This window comes from Nomia melanderi, chromosome 5 (assembly GCF_051020985.1).
Source record: "Nomia melanderi isolate GNS246 chromosome 5, iyNomMela1, whole genome shotgun sequence".
NCBI classification, from domain to species: Eukaryota; Metazoa; Arthropoda; class Insecta; order Hymenoptera; family Halictidae; genus Nomia; species Nomia melanderi.
This window is the reverse complement of record NC_135003.1, coordinates 6,665,801-6,688,869: the sequence shown is the minus strand read 5'-3', so window position 1 is coordinate 6,688,869 and position 23,069 is coordinate 6,665,801. Positions and strand designations below refer to the sequence as shown.

Below are 23,069 nucleotides of genomic sequence, written 5' to 3'. Positions count from 1 at the left end.
GGCTACGTGTAATGGTATTGACAACTAGCAAATTAGTATCGAAAATGAGATGAGTAAAGATGAAAATTGAAAAATGAGCGCAAAGTGTCAATTTTCGTGCAACATACGATATGTGGAGCAATGAAGGGCTGTGGCAAAGAATTTTCCCGTCGTGCGTTGGAAATCGTTCCACCGGTGCAACGGGTGTCCCACTCGGCAAATATTTAGCCACTCGGTTTAATTCGACGCGAGTGGAGGGTACACATTCACCAGGAGCCGGGAAGCCGCGGCGAATGGATAATCCTACCCGGAGCTCGTACGTCATTAGAAATTCAAATTCCCCGCTGGGATTACGGGGCGCAGGGAGAGGGAAGACGCGAAAAACGTGACTGAATGCGCGGCGCTCATTACACATTCGACTCGCTTCCGCCGAAGACGGCACTGATTATCGGTACCTCTGCCCACAGCTGTTTAAAGCTATTGTCTAACAGCGGAGCTTTTCAAACGATGAAAGCTCGCTGAATTGTCTCGCTTAACACGTTCACTTCCAACGTCACTTGCTCTTGACGGACTCAATCTTATACTTTATATGAAGAAAATAAAATTAATGCTGTGGATGTTGTTGTTCAATTCTTTGACTACTTTTATCTAAAAGCGCTTTTAAAATTTGCTTTTGAGGTTGGAGTACTTCGTATAGATTATCTGGGATTATTGTAGAGTAAATATTAAGCGTGTTTGACCTTTTAGCTACTATACTCCACTGTAGTGACTTTCGTGGATATTATCCGTTTGAATGGTATCTACTATAATGGCTCGCTCCTTTCTCTATCATCGGTAAAGTACATTGTTGTCTAATGTAATTGCACAATGGAAACCTTTATCGGTTTCAAATCGTAGTGATACATTTATAGCGCGTAGACTACGTAAGCCTCGTAGAGACATAGCTTTATGGCTATTTTACCACAGTTAGAAGATTAACCTTTTCGCTGCTTGAATCTATTTTATCCAGGTGTCCCGTTAAAAACGGTGAGCATCGCAATAATTCAATTTTGCGGGGGATGTCGACGGATTTCAATAAAGGGGGCATAAAGCGCCGGAAGCACAAGGGCCGCCATTAAAACGTGTGAAACACGTGTCGGCCAAATGTCAACCGTTTCACTCGGCGAATCGACAAGCGGCCACATTTCTCCGGTCGACAGCACGTGACAACGGCTACCATCGGGACAGGGCTAGGTCGCTTCGACGAATTCAGGGTAAACTCCGCTTTAACCATTTAGCCTTTGTCTTCCCAGGGTACCGCCATCTTGTGTTTTACTCGACTCCGGAGAATAGGCACGGCTCGAACCGAGGCGAGCATCATACAGCTGTTTGCAGTAAATCATTCATACTTTCAGTCTTGGCTGGATGCATGAGTTACATTACTGGAAAATGTCTTACTTTGACCACGAAGAAAAATAGAAATAGAATTTACGTTATCGTTGGACTGTGGATCTTGGATTTATGAATTATTTAAGCATAGCTTCGGTCATGTTTATTTGACTGAATCAAGTGGAATGTTTGAAATGTTAAACTTGAAACTAAGAATTCGAGATTTGGAATTTGAAATTTGAAATTTGAAACTTAAAGTTTAAATATTTCACTGATTCGAATCTTACGAATATTCGCAATTCATTTCCATATTACAAATAACATATATCTAAACCTGTTTAGAAACCAGCCTCACACTCATGAGATTAACGTTTTCGTGCTCAATTTTGCCTGCGTGCCCCGTATCTTGAGTAATAAGCGTTACGTAGCGAACATGGTAATTAGGTTGCCCCCTTCTCCGACATTCACCATGAAACGAAATTTTTACTATTTTGATCCGTTATCGGGCCCGTGAATCAAATAATCCCGCCGTTTCCACTGAGCGCCTCGTTATCCCCCGGGAAGCAGCTGGCCGCGAATCGAATTGCAGAAACAGGTACAGAAATGCTACAGCACGTTTCTAATTGTATAAATGTCGGCAATCTGATGGAATAAATACAAGATTTCTCTAACATTCCTGCAAAAACTATTCGGCAAATCTTCCATTCGAATATGCAGAAAATTTTATATAAATTTTTCGAACTGCGACATTCAAATTTAATATTCCATTTTAACCGAAATTAGAAATTAGAAAACCAGAAAATTAAATAAATATAAACGATGTGAATATTAATGATGCAAAAATTCATAGGACAAATGTTTTATCATATTCAAGAGAATTTCTTTTTTTGGCATAGTATCACAGTGAATACGGAATATTAACATTACAGAGGCGAAAACACGAATTCTGTTCCTCATTACTATAATTATTACAGTTATTAACATCGCATGCAATGGAATCCCAACGTTGCAACAAAGGATCGTACAGCCGGTATCATAACACGTAACCGCAACCGAATCCACCGCACGCAGAAATGTCCACTAAACGTCAAGTGAAACCGTTCGCCGTGCAAATGCGTGAATTTCCAATGTACACGACATTAATCGAGTCCCTGCTAATTAGACACGCGCTCCGGAAGCAGCGTCGGCAATCGACAACGTCCGAAACGTCGCAGAACAATGGATCGTTTCGCAAGCGCGATTCAAATGATCATTAACCCCTTGTATTTTGATTTATTTAGCAACCGCTCTCACAAGTGTTTATTCATGTCTCATAATTGGCTGACTAGAAAACAATTTACATATTATTATAGCATACATTTTATCCTTGTATACATGGTGCAATTTCGAATGTTTCGAAATCTTAGAGCCAAATCACTTAATTGATCTCGCATGCATTTAATCTCATTAAGTTTTCCTATTTTTCCCATTGTATCAATTTTTCGATTTTCCTATATTCTTATTTTCCTATTTTATTATTTTACTATTTCACTATTTCACTATTTCACTATTTCACTATTGCACTATCTCACTATTTCACTATTTCACTATTTCATTATTTTACTATTTCACTATTTCACTATTTCACTATTTCACTATTTCAGTATTTCACTGTTTCACTGTTCCACTATTTCGCTATCTTACTACTTTACTATTTTTCTATTTCCTAAATAACTTCGTCAAACAACCATCTCACCCCAGCATCCGCATTTCAATTCTAGTTTCAAAGTAAATTACTCCCCAATCAAATTTCTCTTTAGTTTATTGTCTCCGCCACGCGTCCATCTCGGTATCACGATTACAAAGGGTTAAACGAATCGAAAATAGAATCTCGGTAAATCTCCACGATAAACCGCCGCAACCTTCGCGGGCTTTGTTACCGGTCGCGGTATTATTAGAGAAATTTCCATTTTATGACGATGAGGGGTGATCGTTCTGTAGATCTTGGTGATCGATAAGGAAACATGAGGGATGGCGAGGACGTCGAAGGGGTCACAGTGTTCTGCTCTGAAAGGAAACGCGCCGCCCAGAGGAAATTCACGGTTTCGCTCTGTTTCCGTACGCACATGCGTGACAGACACGCAAGCGTGCACGCGCGCGGCACTAACCTTACCCCAACAGGAATTCTTCGAGCGGAGGCTCGTGCACGCGCGGCTTCGTCTCCCTCTTCTTCTTCTTCTTCTTCTTCTTCTTCACCGTCAAGTGCTTCTTCAAGGATTACTGAAATCTTTTTACCCCATTTCTTTTTTTCTTTGACCTGTTTTCTTCTTTTCCTTTCACCTCTTTTACTTCTTTCTTTTCCACCCCCTTGACGCTAGAAGTACCCAGCTGTTAATGCGAAGTGTTTTTCATTTTTTCTAAATATTATGGTAATGTACTTCTGGGGATCTTAATTGACTTGTATTGTAGTACACTATTTAGTAATTTTTTTATCAGTTTTGGTGACAGATTTTGCATGGTTTCAGAAATTGGGTAATAAAAGAGTATAGTATTGTCGCTGGGAAAATGGCGTACTTGATCCTTTTGGGAACGTTCGGTTTAGTTATAGATCTTTTGAGATTTTTTTTATAGATTTCTTGATGTTGAGGAACATTGTAAAAAAAGTTTTTATCAATAAATGCAATATGTTTGTATATTTGTTCAAAACAAGAAAGAAAAGTTGTTAAGTTATTTTAAAAAGTAGAATCTGAGTTTTAAAAAATTGTACATACTCCGATTACGTATTTCAATTTTAGCAGAAAATCAATGGAGTTATTTATTGGTATACACAATGCCTGGAAACTCAGTTTTGAATATTCATTTTAAAAATATTATTGCACATGCGAGATGCAAACAAATGATATTCCGAACGAACAATTAAATAACAAAATTCATGCGCAACTGTGATATTGGATATCAGACTATAGTAAACTAATAAAGCTTACGAGTTTAATTAAAATTTATTAATTTGGAGCGTCTTTCTCTTTGGCAAACCCGATACGTATCACGAATCGTGCATTCTCGTCAGCGTTCAATTCAATTTATTGAAGCAATTCAATATACATATTATTTACAATATTGAACGTATGTCATACGTTGTGTCTGAAAAATACGGTAACCCACTGTGAATTTTTTTATTTAAACCAATTACATCTAGTACACCAAATTATTCTATAAAATTACAAACCTTGTTTAATTCAGTATGAAAATATTAACAACCATTAAATCATTTTCAATAAATTTCTATAACGTAATAAACTTTCAGTACCTTGTACAGAAAAACAACATCGTAAAAAATAATAAAAATTACTCAGAATTAATCCAAATAAATCCAAATTAATCCCAATTTATCCAAATTAATAAGAAATTAATAAAAATTAGTAATTTTAATCAAAGCAACATACGATAAAACATATCCAATTAAATTTACAGACAACAGAAAGTTCCCCACAGAAATCCCCGCACAAGCTGCCAATGGCGGCTCCCTCCTATTAGCCGTCGGGGTTCCCTCGTCGAGGGGTTAATTATATTTAGTAGCGGCAGTATGTTTCTCGCCTTTAGAGGCACAAACCCCCGGTTTCCCTTTCGAACGGTTTTTCGGCGCAGCGCGCGGTGGTCGAGCCGGGGCCCTCCTTGTTTATCTCGAAATAACGCTCGGCTGGCGCACATGGGCGTTTCTTCGGGCACTGCCAGATGCGTGGGTGGTGGCAGTGAAGAGAAGAGAAGGAGAGCACGAATGACGGTCACATGGCATCGTCGCGGGGCTCCTCTTCTGCTCTGACTTGTCAGTATTCCGTGAAGTGTTGGGCCGTGTATGCGCGCCGGGTCCTTCTTACGCCGCAACCCCGAACGGTCATCCACGAAGCGCCCCCTTCGATCGCGAAAATCATCCACTGTCACTCGTCATCCTCTTAGTTCATCCCTCGATCTTGCGTCTTATCAGAGGAGTTTTCTGTTTGGCGCCAAAAGTGATCAAAGAAAGAATTCAAAAAGATAAAGAGATGAATTGTCTTCGTTGATGAAGTAGAATCCGTACGATCTTTGTTGATATTGTTGATCGAATTGTTTACAGTGTTTGAATACAAGAGAATGAAGTTGAAGCTGGAGGTTGAAGAATTCAGAAGACGGGAAATGAGTATTTGAATAAAGTAAGAAGAATTTTATTCGTTGCAGAAGGAGAATCTCTACGATATATCTTTATATTGTTAGTCGAGTTGTTTATGTAGGATGTGTTTAAATAAGAATGAATATTGGAGAACGTAATACAAGCTGGAGATTAGAGGATGAAGAAAAAATGAAGAGATAAACAAAGAGGATTTAAATGAGGGAAGAAGAGGAAGTTCCTGCTCTAAAGATTGTCAACTATTATTGTTGGTATTGATGTTAGAGTTGGTGTTTCATATATGTTCGAATAGGACTGAGTAAAATTAGAAGTTGAAGAGCAAAGAGGAAGAGAAGAAGCAATTGGGCAAAATACGACTTCAAGGCTGTTGTAAAATCTAATCTGATTGATCTACTAACGTGAAGATGATTAGAGTTATTGCGGAATGTTAGGGGATGATTTGTGCGTGATTCGAAAATTAGATGAGCTTCGAAGTGTTCGTTAAATTTTCTTTTCTCTGTTCACTGGTTCCTATTTGTTTGTTATTTGTGCTGAAGATAAGAAACTAAAAGATTTGTTCTTTGACACCCTGCAAAGAGAATCACTACCGAAGTCGCCGAAGGTAAGTTAAATTAAAATTTCATAGAAACGAGACGTAAAAGTCCGTTTACGTAAAAATAAACACACTGAGTGAGAATAGACTTTTCTCGGAAGTTCTTGGAACGTTCTCGATTGAATATCGAAAGAGAGGAACCCGGCGAGGAATTGTCGATTTACAATTTCGATCTGTTTTCGTGTATAAACATCTCCCAACATTTGTTTGGATAGAAGTTTGTATTAGTCCGTTATCTAAAGATAGAGGGTCAGAGGCTCTCTTGAACGTTTCTACGCCGATCGAAGATCGAAGAAAACTCTGGTTCAAAGGAAAAACAAACTTGGAAACGAGATGAGAAAGAAATATTTGAAACTTCTTCGCCATTCTGACAAAAACAAGTGACGGTAATTCGTGAATCATCCTTTGAATTATTTTCCGAATTTTCATCATTTCTACGCAAGAAAGGGAATGAAATACAGTGAACATTTTTATAATTCTTAAGAAAAAGTCTTTTAATGATGAATGTGATTTGGTAAAAGACGCATCGAACAAGAAGAAGAAATTGATGGGAACATCGTTTAATGTTGCTCAAAGCCGTATCGTGTTCTTCCGATCCGCTGCTTTGAGCACGAAGGAAGAAGAAAAAGAAAGGCAATCGAGCTGGTGAAAAGGGCAACGAATAATGCAGCCCTTGATGCCTTCTTGTTGCGCAGAAACAAAAAGTTCCGCGATGCTGAGTGTTATTTCATTCGAAACACTTTGACTTAATTGCGGGGAGAGCCTAACTGATTAATTGCCGCTCTTCGGCCAACTGTTCTTCGAGAAAAAAAATAGTGACTGACTAACCATCGCTGAAAAATTTACACAAGGTTCACAGACGTTACAAGGTGGAGAGGATTTATTGACAATTCGAGGAGCGTGAAAACAGAATGACTGGTTGGAATTATTTGAATAAATTGGTCCCAAAGGATTGAAGGTAAGGGAATCGATAATATTATTATACATAGTAATATGTCAGGTTTCCTTTTTTTTTTTTTTTGATAAACTTGTAATGCAGTTTGAATTTTTACAATCTCCCCGCCAATTTTCTCAAAATGGCGTTCACTAAAAATTAAGAAGCATACGGATTAAGAAACATTTGGTATTGTAAAAGCTTCTTAAAATATGAAGATAATCAAAAATAAAATATGAAATATTAAACATTACAAAAATTTTTTTATTTTCAATATCTACGATCAATATTAATGTACTATATGCTCTTAACAGTTCATAAGCGATATAAATTAAATTAGGTATCATTTAAGTTCCATCGTTAATGAATTATTATTGACAGATTCAATGTTTGTTATCCTTGTCAACTCATCGACTATAATGATCCTCTTCCCGCGCAATTCCTACAAATAGGTTTACAAAGAAAACACACTAGGTACATTAATAACCGTCCATCGAAATTTCTCGACTCTGACTGATTACCGTAAGCCGACTTTATTTTTGTCGGTGTCGAGTAACACGAAATATATGTATTCTCTGAAACTAGAGCGCGATTTCGTTTACCGGGAAGAATATTCATCGCGAGGAACGCTGAGCACATGGACGGTCAGCTGACTAGATAACTGTCACTTTTCGGAAAGTGGAATTCCTTGTAGCTTCTTTAAAATCAACTGAAAAATATTTGAATTTATAATCTGATTCAACCCTTAATATACATTCTTTAAAATTATTCATAAATTTCTGCATTCAACGAATTTAGTGATTTAAAAATGTTTTAAATTTTAAATCAGTGAAAATTTTTTTAATTTTCACCGACAAAAAATGACTTCTCGATTTCTTTTCATCGAAATATTCAAAATCGATTTTTTGAACGAAATGAAATTGTAAATCGCGAAATTTAAATAAAATGCGAAGGACGCTGCTTTTTTTCGTGGCCGTACGCTGCATTGCCCGTTAAGGCGTCCACGAGCCGAGAAAACTGTACGAATATTCCATTAGGAATTAGCCAGGGCGGCTCACCATGTATATTAATAGATCGAACCTGACAGCCGAACCTAACCAGACTCACGAACGTTACGCGCGAAATCGTTCCCCTTGCGTTTTCGTTTCAGACTTTCAAACTCCGACCTCGATGCGAGTCCTATTTGCGTGCACGTGCTCTCCTCTTTTCTTTCTTCCCTTGCCTTTCAAGCAGCGAAGCCTGTGATAATTAGACAGCAGTTGAGGATTCATGTTAATCCTCGTTTATACAGAAAAATTTCAAAAATGTGGAATTATGTTAAATTTTCTTTCTATCGACAATTGTCTTAAAAGATAATAACTTTATCTGTTATTAAAAAGGATAGTAAAATTACTGAACATCTAATACATCTATAAATTCGATTAAATATTATATTTTATTATTTTTTATTGTATAGATGTTAACTAAATTTTCACAATATTTTTGCTTAAAATTATTAAAATGTCACAAGTTACTTGAGACTGACATTTCACATTACTGTGTTGGAGCAATCCTCGAGTTCGCTTGACTCTTCTCCCCATAAGTTTTTCTCGTTTCCCTGAAAAGTGCTCGAACGAAATGAAACAAACGGAGAGGTCCTCGCACAGGGAACGCGTTTCCAGACGGCTCCTGAAATTCGAAGTAATGTAACGTGTTGCTCGTAAAATAGACGCCAGAAAACGGTTACCAAAAACGTAAAGATCAGTGGATCCAACGCTGAAATGCGCGTGCATAGCCTCAAAGTAATTACTTTGAAGACGGTACGCCCGCGTCTATACAATTCGCGACATAATATTTCCCCATGAATTTGGTAAATCTTCTATAAGGTTATCTTGACAACTTTATTGTCTCTGCGAAGCACACTAATGTTCAGAAGAAAATACCATCCTTTGTGCTCACGTGCAATTTCCTTTACAAAGATCTATCAACGATAAAACCTTTAATTTTCGTTTTGAGTGTGGCGCGAGCAATTTTTTTTTTGGAATATGAATGGGTAAGAATAATGGTGGTCTACCTTCTATTTCTGAATTCTTGAAAAGAAGCTTTTGCGACATATTCTTGGATTAAAATTACTAATATCAGCCATTTGCAATTGATTCCCTCTGACAGGACAGTTCGAATGCAATATTGAAATTTCCGAGTGCAAAGAGTTAATAATCAATAGTAACTGATACTGTTAACAATATTATAATATTGGTATTCTATTAATCCAAGAATATTTAGCAGAAGCTTTCTTTTCTCAAGAACTCAGAAAAAGTTAGATCTTTAATATTCTGAGCTACTTATATGACAAAGAAAATTATAAATAGTACAAAAGTATGAAACGTATGACTTAGAATGGCAAAGTGTTTATAATGTACAGTGAAATTCGCTATTGGTGAAAGCGAGGATAAAGCAAAAAGAGAAACGCAGAATTTTCGGCCAGGCTACCAGGACAAATTCAATCGATAGACCTTGATATCGTAGCCGAATACGATTGAACGTGCATATGCAAGTCCTTTGATACACGATGTCGGTGCCATAATCGCGGATCTGTTGCACAAGCGGCAAACAATGCGTTTAAAAATGCGTGTCGCGCAGCAATCGAAAGGTAACCGATATGTGTTACGATCAGATCGTTTAGCGATCGCTTTTTGGACATCGTGTCGCATCAAATGGACTTTTGTTACTTAACTTACAAAATAAATTATTATTGTTACCATTTAACCTTATTGCTATTACGATGAAGAGTGCGCTAGCAATGCTAATAACAAAACTTTTGAGTGCAATGATAAAATGCAACGAGAAATGTTAAATATTTTTACTATCAAAACTTCCATGTCCAATAATAAAACGCAATGAAAAATATTTGAATATTTCGAGTAACAAACTTTCGAATACAAAGGGTTAAACCCAAGAAGATTCGACGAAAGATTCATTCCTTTAATAACTCGCGAACAAATCGGCGGGCGAGCGCGCGGAAAGGAAGGGGGAAGAAGCGAGGTCGGACGGGGGACACGGTTCGCTGATTTCCGGATCGGCTTAATTTACGTGTCTCATGTTAATGAGTATGCGCGTGCGTGCGCGAGTCGTCACATTTAAAGGAACGAGTCGTGCACGTGTAAAAACGCGGGTGTACACGCTTATCAAGGGTTTCGACGCGTGCATCGGTCAGGATGCGCTCCGCTTTGCTTTCGCTTTTTCCAGCCCCCCTCTCACAACCCCGTATCGAAAAAGACAGGTGCACCGCACGCTCACGCACGAGCTGTACGTGCTGTTCAGGTTGACCCGACAGCGGGTCGAACTTTTTTCTTACCTTGGGGTAAAAATAGAACGGCGAAAACATTTGTCGGTCGCTTTGCACGCGAATCCGTTTAGCGAAATTCTTCCGACGCTTTGGGTATAACCATTATGTACTTTTCTGACTTTGGCAATTCGAAGTTTATGATCCTGTTTTGAAGAGAAAATTTGATAACAGGGATGAAAGCTGTACGCTGATGACGGAATTCGAGAAAGAATTTTGTGAGTTATTCGTTTTAATGAATTGGAGATCGAATTTTATACAGAATTTCATATTATTGATCGGAATGTTTGTGGAAAATTATAGAAGTGAATGATTGAATTGAATAAGTGGGAATCCGAAAAGAATTTTTGTTCTTGTTTGATAGAGATAGGTGAAAAATGGGAAGAAATAGATTGTAGATTGAATGTATCAACAATTAAGAATGACCGGCAACGTAGAGATAAGTCGAGGATCTAATTATCGCAATAAAAGTGTCAATTGTTCCAGCGAACGCGACGAAACTCCAGCGAATGAAGTCGTTTAGGTCTCGATGACAAATATTGTGATTGGCAGGTCGTTACACATCAAGGTCGTATCTTTCAACGTCTTAATCTTGGCAGTCTCCACTTTAAATAAGATCATATGTTTTTGCGTTAACTAAATGGCAATTAACATTCGATGCTCTGTAGTGACCTTCGCGTGACCTTAATTCTAAAAGAAAATTAATGAAAAGAAAACTCAGAACCGTAACATACAAAAATGTTAACCCTCTAAATTCTAGATTGAATTAAATCCAACTTCATCAAAAATCCAAACATAATTAATTCACATTACAGTAAATCTTTTGAACAGAAACTTAATTTCGAGGTAACCTAAAGAACATAAATAACCGCAACCATAAATACTAAAAAATTCAATCCAGTCAAGTCCGAACCAAATTCATTCAATTCCTAGCAACACTTCGATGAAAATAGTACATACTCCAAGCCACCTGGACAAAATCAGGTGAATGGTTAACCAAAAGGAAAAAGCCTGCGAATGAAACGTCAGACCGTGCAAGCAGCATTGCGTCGAAGTCAAGAAGCTTGGGCGCATCGTTCCGCCGTGATTCGTCCCATCAGCTGATCCATTTGGACAGGGGAGTAAATCAGAGTGCTTGAGCTTTCATGGGAACGATAACCCGAGAGTCTCTCTCTCCCTCTCTTTCTCTCTTTCTCTCTTTCTCTCTTTCTCTCTTTCTATCATTCTCTATCTCGTTCTCCCTCTCTTCCGTTCGCTGCTGGCACGCACGCCAGCTCTCCATCTTCGTCGGAAGCCGCACGAAAATAGTAGCAATTCTGGTTGCTGCAACAACCAGAAGCACCGAGAGACGTCGGCTCGCTCTATAGCGGAATTCGAGCGAGAAATTTCGAAGGAGCGAGTTTCAAGCAATGATTTTCTACCTCATCATCCTCGGTACATCCGGCTCTCGTGTACACCAGCCGTTATCCCGCTGGATATTGAATGTACTCGCGCAATTTTCTCGGGAAAATGTAATCCAGAAGTTTCGTTCCGCGTTTTGAATATTATGCGAGATATTGTTTGCAAATTCACTGTATTGTTTGCAAATATTCGTTTCATTTGATTCGTGATATTCTTCTTTTAGATGTACAGATGCCATTTTTGTAAAAAATAATTGCTTGATTTTACAAAATGCTTGGTTATGTATTGTATTATGGTGTTGTATTATATTTGAAAAATTTATTTATACGTTTATTTAATATTAATTTAAAGATATTGATTTTAATATGCTTTTTCATATGTTTTTTATATTTTTTTGTTTGTTTATAATGTACTACTTTTGACCATCTCAACGTCATTTCTGTTGGAAAATAGTTAATCAACACGGTAAGACGATTTTTACTGAAATGTTCATGTTAATGGGTATACGATGTTCATTTCCTGACAGCGAACAATATATTTTGATTATGTCTGTCTCATTACTCGTATCATAAAGTAGTCTATTAGGTACGGATGAAGTGTATGTAAATTCGTGTAACGATTCGTTGCATGTTCATTAGGGCACTGTCATATTTGACTTTATTACAATATTAATACACATAGGTAGATGTAACGGGAAAACGCATTGTTTTTTTCCTTTAGTTCCGACGTTTTCCTGTCAACTTTAATTAACCTATGAAAATGAAAATGTTCGAAGAACTTTACATAGGATTATTATATTTATTTATAAATTACAAAATAAATAAACAGGAATATCCTTGATATTTACTTTTTTTGGAGGTTTTGAGAAATCTTGCACGGGGCCCGGAAGATTCTAGATACTGCCTTGATCATCGGGATTTCCCCGGCAAGCAGAATATATCTCAGGATCCAAGAGGTCCATTTAGTTTATTTGACCCAAATTCTTAATCCATGTTAATATTACATTAAAAGTAATGCAAGCAATGCAATTTAAAAATGCAGAAAATATTCCTATCATTTTTCTCTGGAAAAAGATTTATTTTGAAAAAAGATTTAAAAATCAGTACCATTAGAAAATTCGAAAATATTGACTCCGAGGTCGAAGAAAAACCCTTAATGCAGCGCTAATCCTTGGAACTTCCCTGTCAGATACAAGACACCCTGAAAAATGAGAAATCCTTGGAAATATTCTTGTAAGATAAAAATTTACGTAATACCAACAAAATTGATTAATCACGAAATAATGTTCCTCACTTACCACAAACGATAAAATTATTAAAAAAACATGGAATAAAAATAGTAATAGAAACATTTACGTGTTCACCATTTTATTTAAATACGTGTAACATGAATAATTTTATCAGTTATATTCTTATGGAACTTTCTTTCGTAAATTCTAGGATGACAAAACGAATATTTCTCCTTTTTGTTCGTTCTTATTTTACGTTACATCGACTGTAAGGTTATTAGCGACAAAATGAATATTTCATTATGGCAGATTTTCATGCATTTTTTATATAGAAAGAAAAAATAATTCAGATGCTTTAATAAAATTTAATTCCCCTGTAGTATAATTATACATTTAATCCGTCTGGATTGTTAATGCAGGAAATGAAATTACATTTCTCCCGGGTCTTGACGGTACCGGACAATAAAAATGCTAATCGCGGCGGTGTGTCTAGTCACAAATTTCCAGAATCCTGAGGTGTGCTCGGTGATTGTTAGGAAATTCAGGAAGGTAGTGTAATGGGCGATTTTCATGCAACTGAAACATCATCCTCCCGTGTCCGGATGCAAACGAGGTAAACCGGGAGCGCAGTTGCGCATTTACTTAACGCTATCACGCGCGAAGTTACGATGGCATGTCTGAGAATAATTATACATGCGTGCGTAACAGCTCGGTGGCGGAATCGTGGCGCTTCGCGCTAAAGTAGGGGAATGAAAATTATAATACCACTATACGGGGTCTCCTATTCATTGTATTCACTTAGAATCGTAACCGGAATAATTGCTCTATTTTCAAATTTATGCGTGGAAACGATGACAAAGAAATTTGTCTCGACGGATATTCGAGTTGAATTTCAGGATTACCTTAATTTCAAATTATAACAGAAAAGGTTTTTATCTTATAGAGAATTTGAGAATGTCTGCATTTTAAATTGGGAAATATCAGATGAATTGTAACATATCTTTTTGTGAACTGTATGAATTGTGAATTTCAGAATTATGTGGTTTTTTTGTTGTTTATTCGAAAGAAAATTAATTAGTATTTTGATGTATGATACAGACGAAAATATTGTAAACCGACGTAGCTTCGGTCGTTTTAGTTCACCGCTTCGCGTATAACCAGAAATTCCGTGTACCAATCGATGTCACAAAATTTCCTTTTTGCGACTCATATCAGTGGTTATTGGGTTACGAGACGCAGTTCCCATTATTTGCTTTTTTAATTGAAAACAGTAAGTTAATACTCCGAAGTTCGCTTTTCGCCGAGCATCGATCGATATCTATTTTTACAAAAGGTGACCGTACCAATTTGATAAATCGAAAGAAACCGTTCGTGATACAACAAACAATGTAGCTGTGATGTAAAATTTTCATATAGAATCAAAAAAAATTAAGCAAAACGAAGAAGCATAAATAATACTCTGATCTTTAATATTAGATTAAAATGAATAATTAATCTCACATATACACTATTATATTTTAAAAAAGGAAAAGTACAAAGTCACAACAAAATTTTCATTTTGGTATCACAGAAAATCATAATCCTTGCATCACTACTATTACACTTTCTACAATTGGTAAGCATAAAATCACCAAGAATACAATTATAATAAAAAAGAAAATGATTACTACTCCTATTATATTTAATTACTACTATTATACTATTTATAATCTGAAAGTATAAATTCACAAAGAAAAATAATTATAATAAAAAAGAAAATAATTACTACTACTACTATATTTAATTATTACTCTTATACTATTTACAATCTGAAAGCATAAAGCGACAAAGAAAAATAATTATAATAAAAAGAAAATAAGTACTACTATTACTATATTTAATTACTACTATTACACTCTTTACTATTTGGAAACCTAGTCATAAACAAACAAAATTATAGCAAAAAGACGTAAAATTCAATTTCGTCATCAGGAGACGAGAATCATGATCGTTACATCAGCTCAAGAATGGAGGAGGATAGGTTGAAGATGAACGGAGGAAGAGTCACACTGAGATCGCGAGCCAATATCACGTAGATAAAACGTGAATGAGACAGCCCGTGCTCGATCCCATCCCCCTTTTCCACCCCGTGCCCGCCACCATAAACCTGTCGCGGGTGTCGCGCGACACGCGTCTCCCTGCATCCGTGGCTAAATATAATATTCGTGCGTATTTTCAGCGATGAATGAAACTGACGCTGAAAGCATCATGGGGTGCCGCGTGGCCAGGCATCCGTGATCGAGACACGCAGGCTCCGATCTACGTGAAAAATCTCTTCCTTCGTTTCTTCTTTCTCCCCTTTTCTTCTTTTTTCTTCTCACTCTACGCTTCCATAATCACAAATAATAATAATAATTTATTAATGGAAGCCCTTTGATACAAAAAGAAATAACGACGAGAATACCGATGAAAATAATTTTTTTCAACCCTTTTCTAAGTTCATTTTTGTTTCTCCACCCTTATCAGTCTCTTAATAAATTTTCGTTTTTGTGTTAACTTATTGTATACATTCTGAGTAAAAATTATATTATAATATTGTAATATTCTATACCACAATTGTATTTTATTTTGTTCTTTGAAGATGAAGTTATGAACGTAATTTTACTACAGCTGCGTGTAAAAGTCTAGTCGAGGGGGTTAACAGCGAGGATGGAAATTGACCGACTCGAACACGATGATTGATTGATCGCTAGTCGTTGATTGAACTCAATGCCGCGAAATTATTCGCAGGAAAACTTTCCATTTTGTTTTTCAACCCTCGTTACTCTGCATTTAAATATTTCTCCTTTGAAATTTTAGTGTGGTTTGATTTTTTCCAGGAGGTATGAATTTTTATTAGTTTTCGAAGTATATAAATTCTGTTTGAGGAGTTATTAAATTTTGTTGAATTTCATTTGAATTTTATATTTGAGAAAACTCTGGAAATTTTTATATTTCATAAATACACAAAAATTATTTTGAAAAACGTTAGCTTCTGAAAGTTTCTAACAACGTTAGTTAAACAAATTCCTGAAATTATAATTCAATCTCTGCAACGAACAACTTAAACTTCACATAAAAATTCATTAATTTAGCTAATATCCTCTTCAAACATCATTTATATCATAAATAAATGTTATGCGATGAAATACCTCAACATCTCACTAGAAAAACCATTTAAATTCGAATTTTGTTCGTTGCGTTTTTAGAAGATGATTCTAAAGTCCCTAAATTCAGTTCTAATAATCGAAACCGAACTTACATGAAAGGGTGAATGGTGAAATACACACAATTGCGTTACAGCAAATGGAATTCTACCAGATAGTAGGAATAATTGAAACGTTTTCGCTGTTTCAGAATATCGGAGTGGCGGCAACGGTCTCTCGAGCAACGGGTCACCATGGCAGTCGGTAAGCTTTTACCCGTTCTTGGATCAAACCCATACCCACCTAACCCGGGGCTGCATTTCGCACCCGTGTCACGCGTTTCACGCATAATCACGCGACCATGTATATTGCTACCGTCTATTCCGCCCTGTCGACACGTTCCTCGTTTTCTCTGTTTCATAGCGTGCAGTAGCATACGCTACGAGAATGTTCCTCTCCTTCCACAGAATCTCTTAAAATCTCTAAAATATTTAAACAAGAAATTCCTTAAAAATTCCTCTCTATACTTAATAAAAATCACATGAAATATTTATTTTCTTCGTAAATAATTAAATATAGAAATAAAAATAGGAACAGTAAATGTTTTTTCAAATTTTTATTTTATTTTTTCTGCAAATATTAACACCATTTATTTTTCATTTTTTCATTCGTCGCAATCGAAAATTTCCATCTGTAAATCTTTTCAAAAACTGCTTCTCAATTTTACGGATCGAATGATCAAGATGTTTAGAAAGGGTAGAAGATTTTTCCTCGTGGCGGTGGCTGCTTTGATGTCTCTTTTTTTCTAACTTCTACAAGATCGAAGACACCCTTCAGAGTAAAGGCAGCGGCTTCTTTGACTTCCGATTCCCGTACAGAAATTCGAAACTTCGCCTGTCCCTCGATCACACTTCGATAGAAAGGAAAAATAGGTTTTTCGGAGGCGACACCGAGAAGAACGTCTCGTTCAAGACTGGAAGGGGCTGCTTGAGTTTTCGAACACGTACGGGCAACGCAGGGAAAACAGGTGGAATCTGTCGAAAGATCTCGATCAGCGATCGAAACACGGATTCGTACGCGACGAACGTACTTGGGAACCGTTCTCCTTTCGATTCTCACACTCTCCTCACGTAATACCTGTCGGCCACGCGAATTTCACGAATTCTTCCATGATTCGTTGCGTCCTTTATTTCCAATTTCCACTGTCACCTGACTGTTTCGTGTCGGAAAATTTATTCGACGATTTAATTTCTTATGCAAAAATTGGTTTTAATCAATTTAAATACGCTGAAGGTCGTTACTCGTAATGAATTTAAATTTCTAGCTGCTTCTTTTTCAACCCCCTTTACAAACCTAAAAGAAATTTATATTGAATATTCTATATAAATGATACTACTTGTCTATTTCATTTAAATCATTTTCAAAATACAAATGAATTTGCATTTTATTCCAACCATAATGACACAACCAATTTTAATTATCCCCAAAACACGAACACCCCCTTAGAGAAAAAATACTTCCATTCTTTTAGGACAAATATCTCTCAACAATATTGTTCTAAGGAAGAACGACTTGATTGCACTTGCTTCCGTTCATCCCCTAAAATGTCTTAAAGCCATTGCATCTCGCGCCCTCAACCCTCAGATTCTAGCGGTTCCTCTGTTGGGACAGCTGACAATCATGGAAACGGGTCGAAAGGTCACCCATTTCCAAAAATATTTTCACAGGCCGGTGGAACTCGTTTACAGGAAACTTGGCTCGTATCTACTCCCCTCCGCCCATCTTCCCCTCCGCGAGCAAGGCCGATTCATCTTCGAAGAGTAATAACGCGTGGATTGTGAGCGACGCTGGCGAACTTCCGGTGCCGCGTACGTCTGCCCCGTTCCTTGCTTCTGGTTTATGGGGTGGGGACAATACAACGTCCGGTCCAGCCCCCCACTTGGGCCGGCCACCATTCGATTCGTTCATGGCGTCCTATAGGCATCGCGTATCTCGCTACGAGCAGTCTCAGGTGGACCTCGTGTTCGTCTAGTCAAGTGAACCTTTTGTTTCCCTTCATTTCCACCTACACTTGTTCTTCGTGATCGTGAATTTTCGATCGACCTTTAACTCTGCTGTGATTCACAGTTCATTTGACAATCGAAATCATGTTGAAAAAGGTGGATCTGCATTAGCAGCAACTTTGCTTTGCATCTTTTTCCAAGCAAAGAGCATCATTGAAGAGACTGAGATAATTGTAGTGTTGAAGAGAGTGATTTGGGTCGAGGACGACTCGAAGGCGTTAGAACTCAAGGTTACAGGATTCACGTAGAAAAGGATTTTAATGTCCACTGATTTTAAATTAGATTAGTTTCTTTTTTAACTGATTTGTGGTTGGATATTGTGGTTAAGGACCTACAACGTTTCGCCAGTCTATTATTGGCTGTTTTTAAAAGCAACAACTGCATCTAGACACTTAAGATTTATCACTGATAAAAAGATTGATCGGGACACAGGAAGTGACTCTAGCATCGTAGGATACTTCGAGAGTTTCCAGGAGATTTATTAACGTTTGAAGTGTAGCATTAGGTTTAACTTTAGGAACGAGTTAGAAGTTCCTCAATCATCTACCCTGAGTACAGATACTTCGCATTTCCTCTCGAAAGACTTGATAAATCAAAGTTTACTTGAGAACATACGTAACAAGTGGAATAAGTTACAGAAACTTTTCTCATCACATATACCGAAGTAACAGACTCAAAAGATCTGAGAACCTTTAAAGCCAGTTCCAACTGGAGAACTAAGTCTAATCACTGGAATCAATATACACTGAACCTCGCTACCGTTGACTCCAAACTCATAAACACAGAAGTTCAAAGTGCATCGCCAATGCTAAAGTTCGCAGAACCAAACTAAAAGAAAAAAGTGGAAGTGTCTCCTCAAAATTCCTCCTTAATCAAAAAGCTCTAAAACCCCAAGAACCTCAAACGCTGACGACTCCAAAACAAATTAAGAAGCTCCCAAATATAATCTAAATCCAATCAAAATTTATCTCGAATCAAGACACCTAAAGACCCCTAAAGCTTCTAAAACACTTATAGCCGATTCTAAAGATTCCATAACAGCTTAATTAACAATTCAAACCCCTTTTTCCCATCATTTACCCCGAACCAAGGACACTAACGTTCACCCAGAACACTCGGTTGAATCATCGATGACATCGTCAGTGGATTAAACCAATCCAGAAGCGTTCTTTGGTGATCAGACTTGACCAGACTCTATGAGTTCGGGTCCGTATGTTCACAGACAACCCCTCGTATTTCTCGTTGTCGAGCGGTGCAGCGTCGTCGTCGAACGCGACGGCCGCGACGTCGACAACGAGCGTGGCGTTCTCGCCACCAACTAAGGCTCCCACGGGCCTGACGGCCCTGTTCCGTCGGCGGCCTTGCAAAATGGGCGCGGGCTCCTCCGCGAGCGTGGTATCAACGTCCACAGCCAGCACCACGCTAATGCACCAAGAAAGCAACCGGAGCAGCGCGTCTGGCGCGTCGACGCCCTCGACGCCCACCGAAGAACGCGTCCCGATGCTCTCCAGAAATGGAAACCATGGTGGAGCTAACCAGAGAAGGAGCTTCAGGAATTTGTTCAGGTCCGTCAGCGCAAATGCTGATCACGAGAGGACGCAACAGTTCCTCAAGGGCGACCCGAGACCATCGGATGTCGCGCCACCCTCGCCCTACCTACCCCACAGGTTAGTGGATAACTGGTCACTGGTATACACTGAAGTCTAGGTTATTCATGTGTGAATTTACGCTATTATTGAAGGACAGTACAGAGAAGGTTGTATTTACGATATTGGTTATTTTATTGGATTCACCCTATGCACTCGGAAGTTTCTCGACAGAAATATTCGATATTTTCTGATGAGATATAAACGATCTCCTCTGAAGTTTATTTAATGATAATTCACACATAAATTAGGAAAAGTAATTACTGGAATATAGTATTTTGTAATCCGAGTGATGTAATGTTTACTGTAACCGACAGGTCACATTCACACTCCGAAAATGACAGGAGACGACCTGGTCGAAGTAGAGCAGTCCTGAAATCTGCGAGCGAGCTGCTTTCGAACGATATGGTGTATTGTGGTCTGGCTAGGGATAGTCATCGCCACGACGACGATGACGAAGATGACGATGATCCTGATTCTAGCGAAGTTTTCATCGGCGTCGATGATGCAAGGTCAGCGAATTTACTATTCATTCTCTACTGAGTATTGGTTTTGATAAAACTGAATTTACAGTTTATTTATTATAGCATAAGTTAAATAATTAATATAAATTGATACTAAAAAGACTAACGGGTTTCAGGTACTACAACCTATCATCCACTCTCCCAGCGCCAGGTTCAGCAGCCGCAGGCCGGAGAAGACACTCGATAGGCACTTTCTTAGGTAAAGATCGTGGAGCAAATGTCAAAGACAACGTTGCCAAGAAGCAACCTCACAATTCTGCAGCTATAGTAGAACCAGACACAATGGCACCACCTGCGCCAGTGGATACCGTTGATGGTGTCGAGAACAGGACAGGAAGGTCTTGCAGCAGGTCCAGGCGCAGGCGACATCGCAGTTCCTCCAGCAGGGGTAAGTAAGCAACAGGATTAAAGTAATTCGAAGTAATAATTTATTGAATGAAGTTACAATTATCGAGCATTGATCAATTTACATTGATCTAACTAATTCAACACGTCGATAAGGGAAAAGGAGAATAATCCTCATAGATAAATGTGCATCGTGTAAGGAGCAAAAGTATTCAATCAATGGCACGGTCAATAAAATAAAGAATCCGCCATTTGAAGGGAACAAACCTTATCCATCTATCTACATGCTCAAATTTCATACAATAAAACCACACTAACGATTAAATAGTATTTCAGCAATATAAAAGTCGAAAATTGAAAACCAGGAAGAACGTTCCCCTCAAATGGTTGATTTATATATTATCCTCTATCTACCTGTCATTTCAATGATTATTATACAGAGTAGTGTAACAAAAAATTAAAAGACTAAAATATACAAGAATAAACAAGCCTACTAAGTAAGTAAACAAAAGTAAACAAGAAATATATAAAATTTATGAAAAAAAGTAACGATAATGCAAGTATAAAGAAATACAAACGAATAAAGATACAAATAAACGTATGAAGCTGTTATGTAGATGTCAATTGAGGCCATGAACGATTCTAAAGACATTAGATTGGCCGACCAAAGGCATCTCAGAATCATCTGAAGCGGCGACCTCAGGGCCAATTTTCACCGAGAATCCGCGGGCCATTCTTTCCTCCTTGTCGGTCAATCGCGACGGTAATTATCCCCCGACCACTCGAAACAAGTGCAACGAACACTGGGCCTCGCGTTCCCACGGGACTACTCGATCGCGCGCCGCCCGCATCGCCCGCGTCCGAATCACGTACAAAAGCCTCGTTACGAATTCGAGCCGCCTGGTATATACGCGCGGCTTTCGATCGGCTCGACGCGACGAGAGCCCGGTGCATTCGAATCGAATTCGCGTCGTTTAATGCGGCACTGGGACCGCGAAACTCGACACGGGAATCGTCGAACGGAGACAAATTGATGGAATGATTTAGTAAACTGACCGTTTCGATACTATTGTGACAGTATGATCGAATGTTGGGCGTTTGGTAGCGAGTTTTACTTTCGTTTGTGCTCAGGTTGCTTTTAAAAGTAGAGAAAAATTGAAGTCTTAATCTGTTATAAATGTAGATTGTGAATTTGTTTTGGCTTTTGACAGGTGAAAGTTGGTAATCGTAATGGGATAAAAATGTATTATGAATTTGAAAATTCGAAGGTCTGAAGGTTTGAAGGTTTGAAGGTTTGAAGGTTTGAAAGGTTGAAAGTTTGAAAGTTGTTGTTAATCATTATAAAATACAGATATATTATGAATTTGAGTATTTCAAAATTTTTTAATTTTTTAATTTTTTAATTTTTAAATCTGAAAATTTAAAAAAAATTGAAAAACCAACATTTATAAATTTTAAAAATCCTTTATTCCTCAACTCCAAATTCAAATGTTTTTCCTATTTTTCAATCGCTCAAGAGCAGCACAGATTCTTAATTCACAGAAACCGTGCTCCCTTCCATCGAACCAAAAAGGGGAACCTCGTAGCGAACGGACTGAAATTGCATTTTATCTCGGTTTCACGGTTCTTAACTTGGAAGATGAATGATTTACATAGAAATCCGCGGCGCACCGATAACAACGAAGCGACCGCGGTTTCCGTCAGGGACCACGCGTTCCTCTCCTTGAAATTCGACTTAGGAAATCGCGGCTCTAAAGGATATCCGGTGATCTTTGATCGGCTCGCAGATAATCTCCCGGCCTCTCCGTGAGTACGTGTGTGGACAGCACGGAGGTGGACGCGGGGAACGTCTCCCCCGGAAACACCCTGTACTTTTAGTATTCTATGGAACGATCGTCGCTTTCCGATCTACGACCGATCGAACCGGAGCCAGCCGAAACAGCCCGGACAGATCGTAAAATTTACGGCGTTACGTGATCCGTCGATTACGGATGAGACGTCAGCCCCGCCGAAACACATCGATTCCACGTGATCGGCCCGCGGCTCCTGGAACTTATGTCGTCCACGTTGGCCCCCGCGTGTCCCTTTTCCTGTTCGATCGATCGGCAACGGGACCTGCCGGGGATCGATCGAGACCGATCGACGAAACACATTATAAGCGACGTTATGTTCGTGGAATGAAAAATGAACAATGGCATAGACGTTTTCAATCATTTCTTTTTAATCTCTTGCGCTGAAATTAATACGAAGATTTAGCAAAGTTTTGCACTTAGAATGTTGCTTTTACCTATTTTACGCGCGTATGTACGGTAATTTGATGTGTCAATCATTTTGTATAGAATGATACATTTCGAAAGGGTCT

General features: G+C 38.1%; 1 protein-coding gene across 2 annotated transcripts in view; it reads left to right on the top strand.

Moving 5' to 3' along the window:
* The first annotated feature begins 5,133 nt into the window (after positions 1-5,133).
* stumps (DBB domain-containing protein stumps) overlaps positions 5,134-23,069 on the top strand; it is a 50,287-nt gene continuing 32,351 nt past the window's right edge. Inside the window, exons 1-6 of one of the 2 annotated variants that reach the window (XM_076367918.1) lie at positions 5,134-6,089; positions 6,182-7,038; positions 16,341-16,393; positions 19,415-19,859; positions 20,156-20,350; positions 20,479-20,750. In XM_076367918.1, the coding sequence (XP_076224033.1) occupies positions 16,384-16,393; positions 19,415-19,859; positions 20,156-20,350; positions 20,479-20,750 (922 nt within the window). In that variant the 5' untranslated portion in view covers positions 5,134-6,089; positions 6,182-7,038; positions 16,341-16,383. Of the gene's footprint in view, positions 6,090-6,167; positions 7,039-16,340; positions 16,394-19,414; positions 19,860-20,155; positions 20,351-20,478; positions 20,751-23,069 lie in introns of both variants that reach the window. The other variant, XM_076367917.1, reaches the window with a different exon arrangement.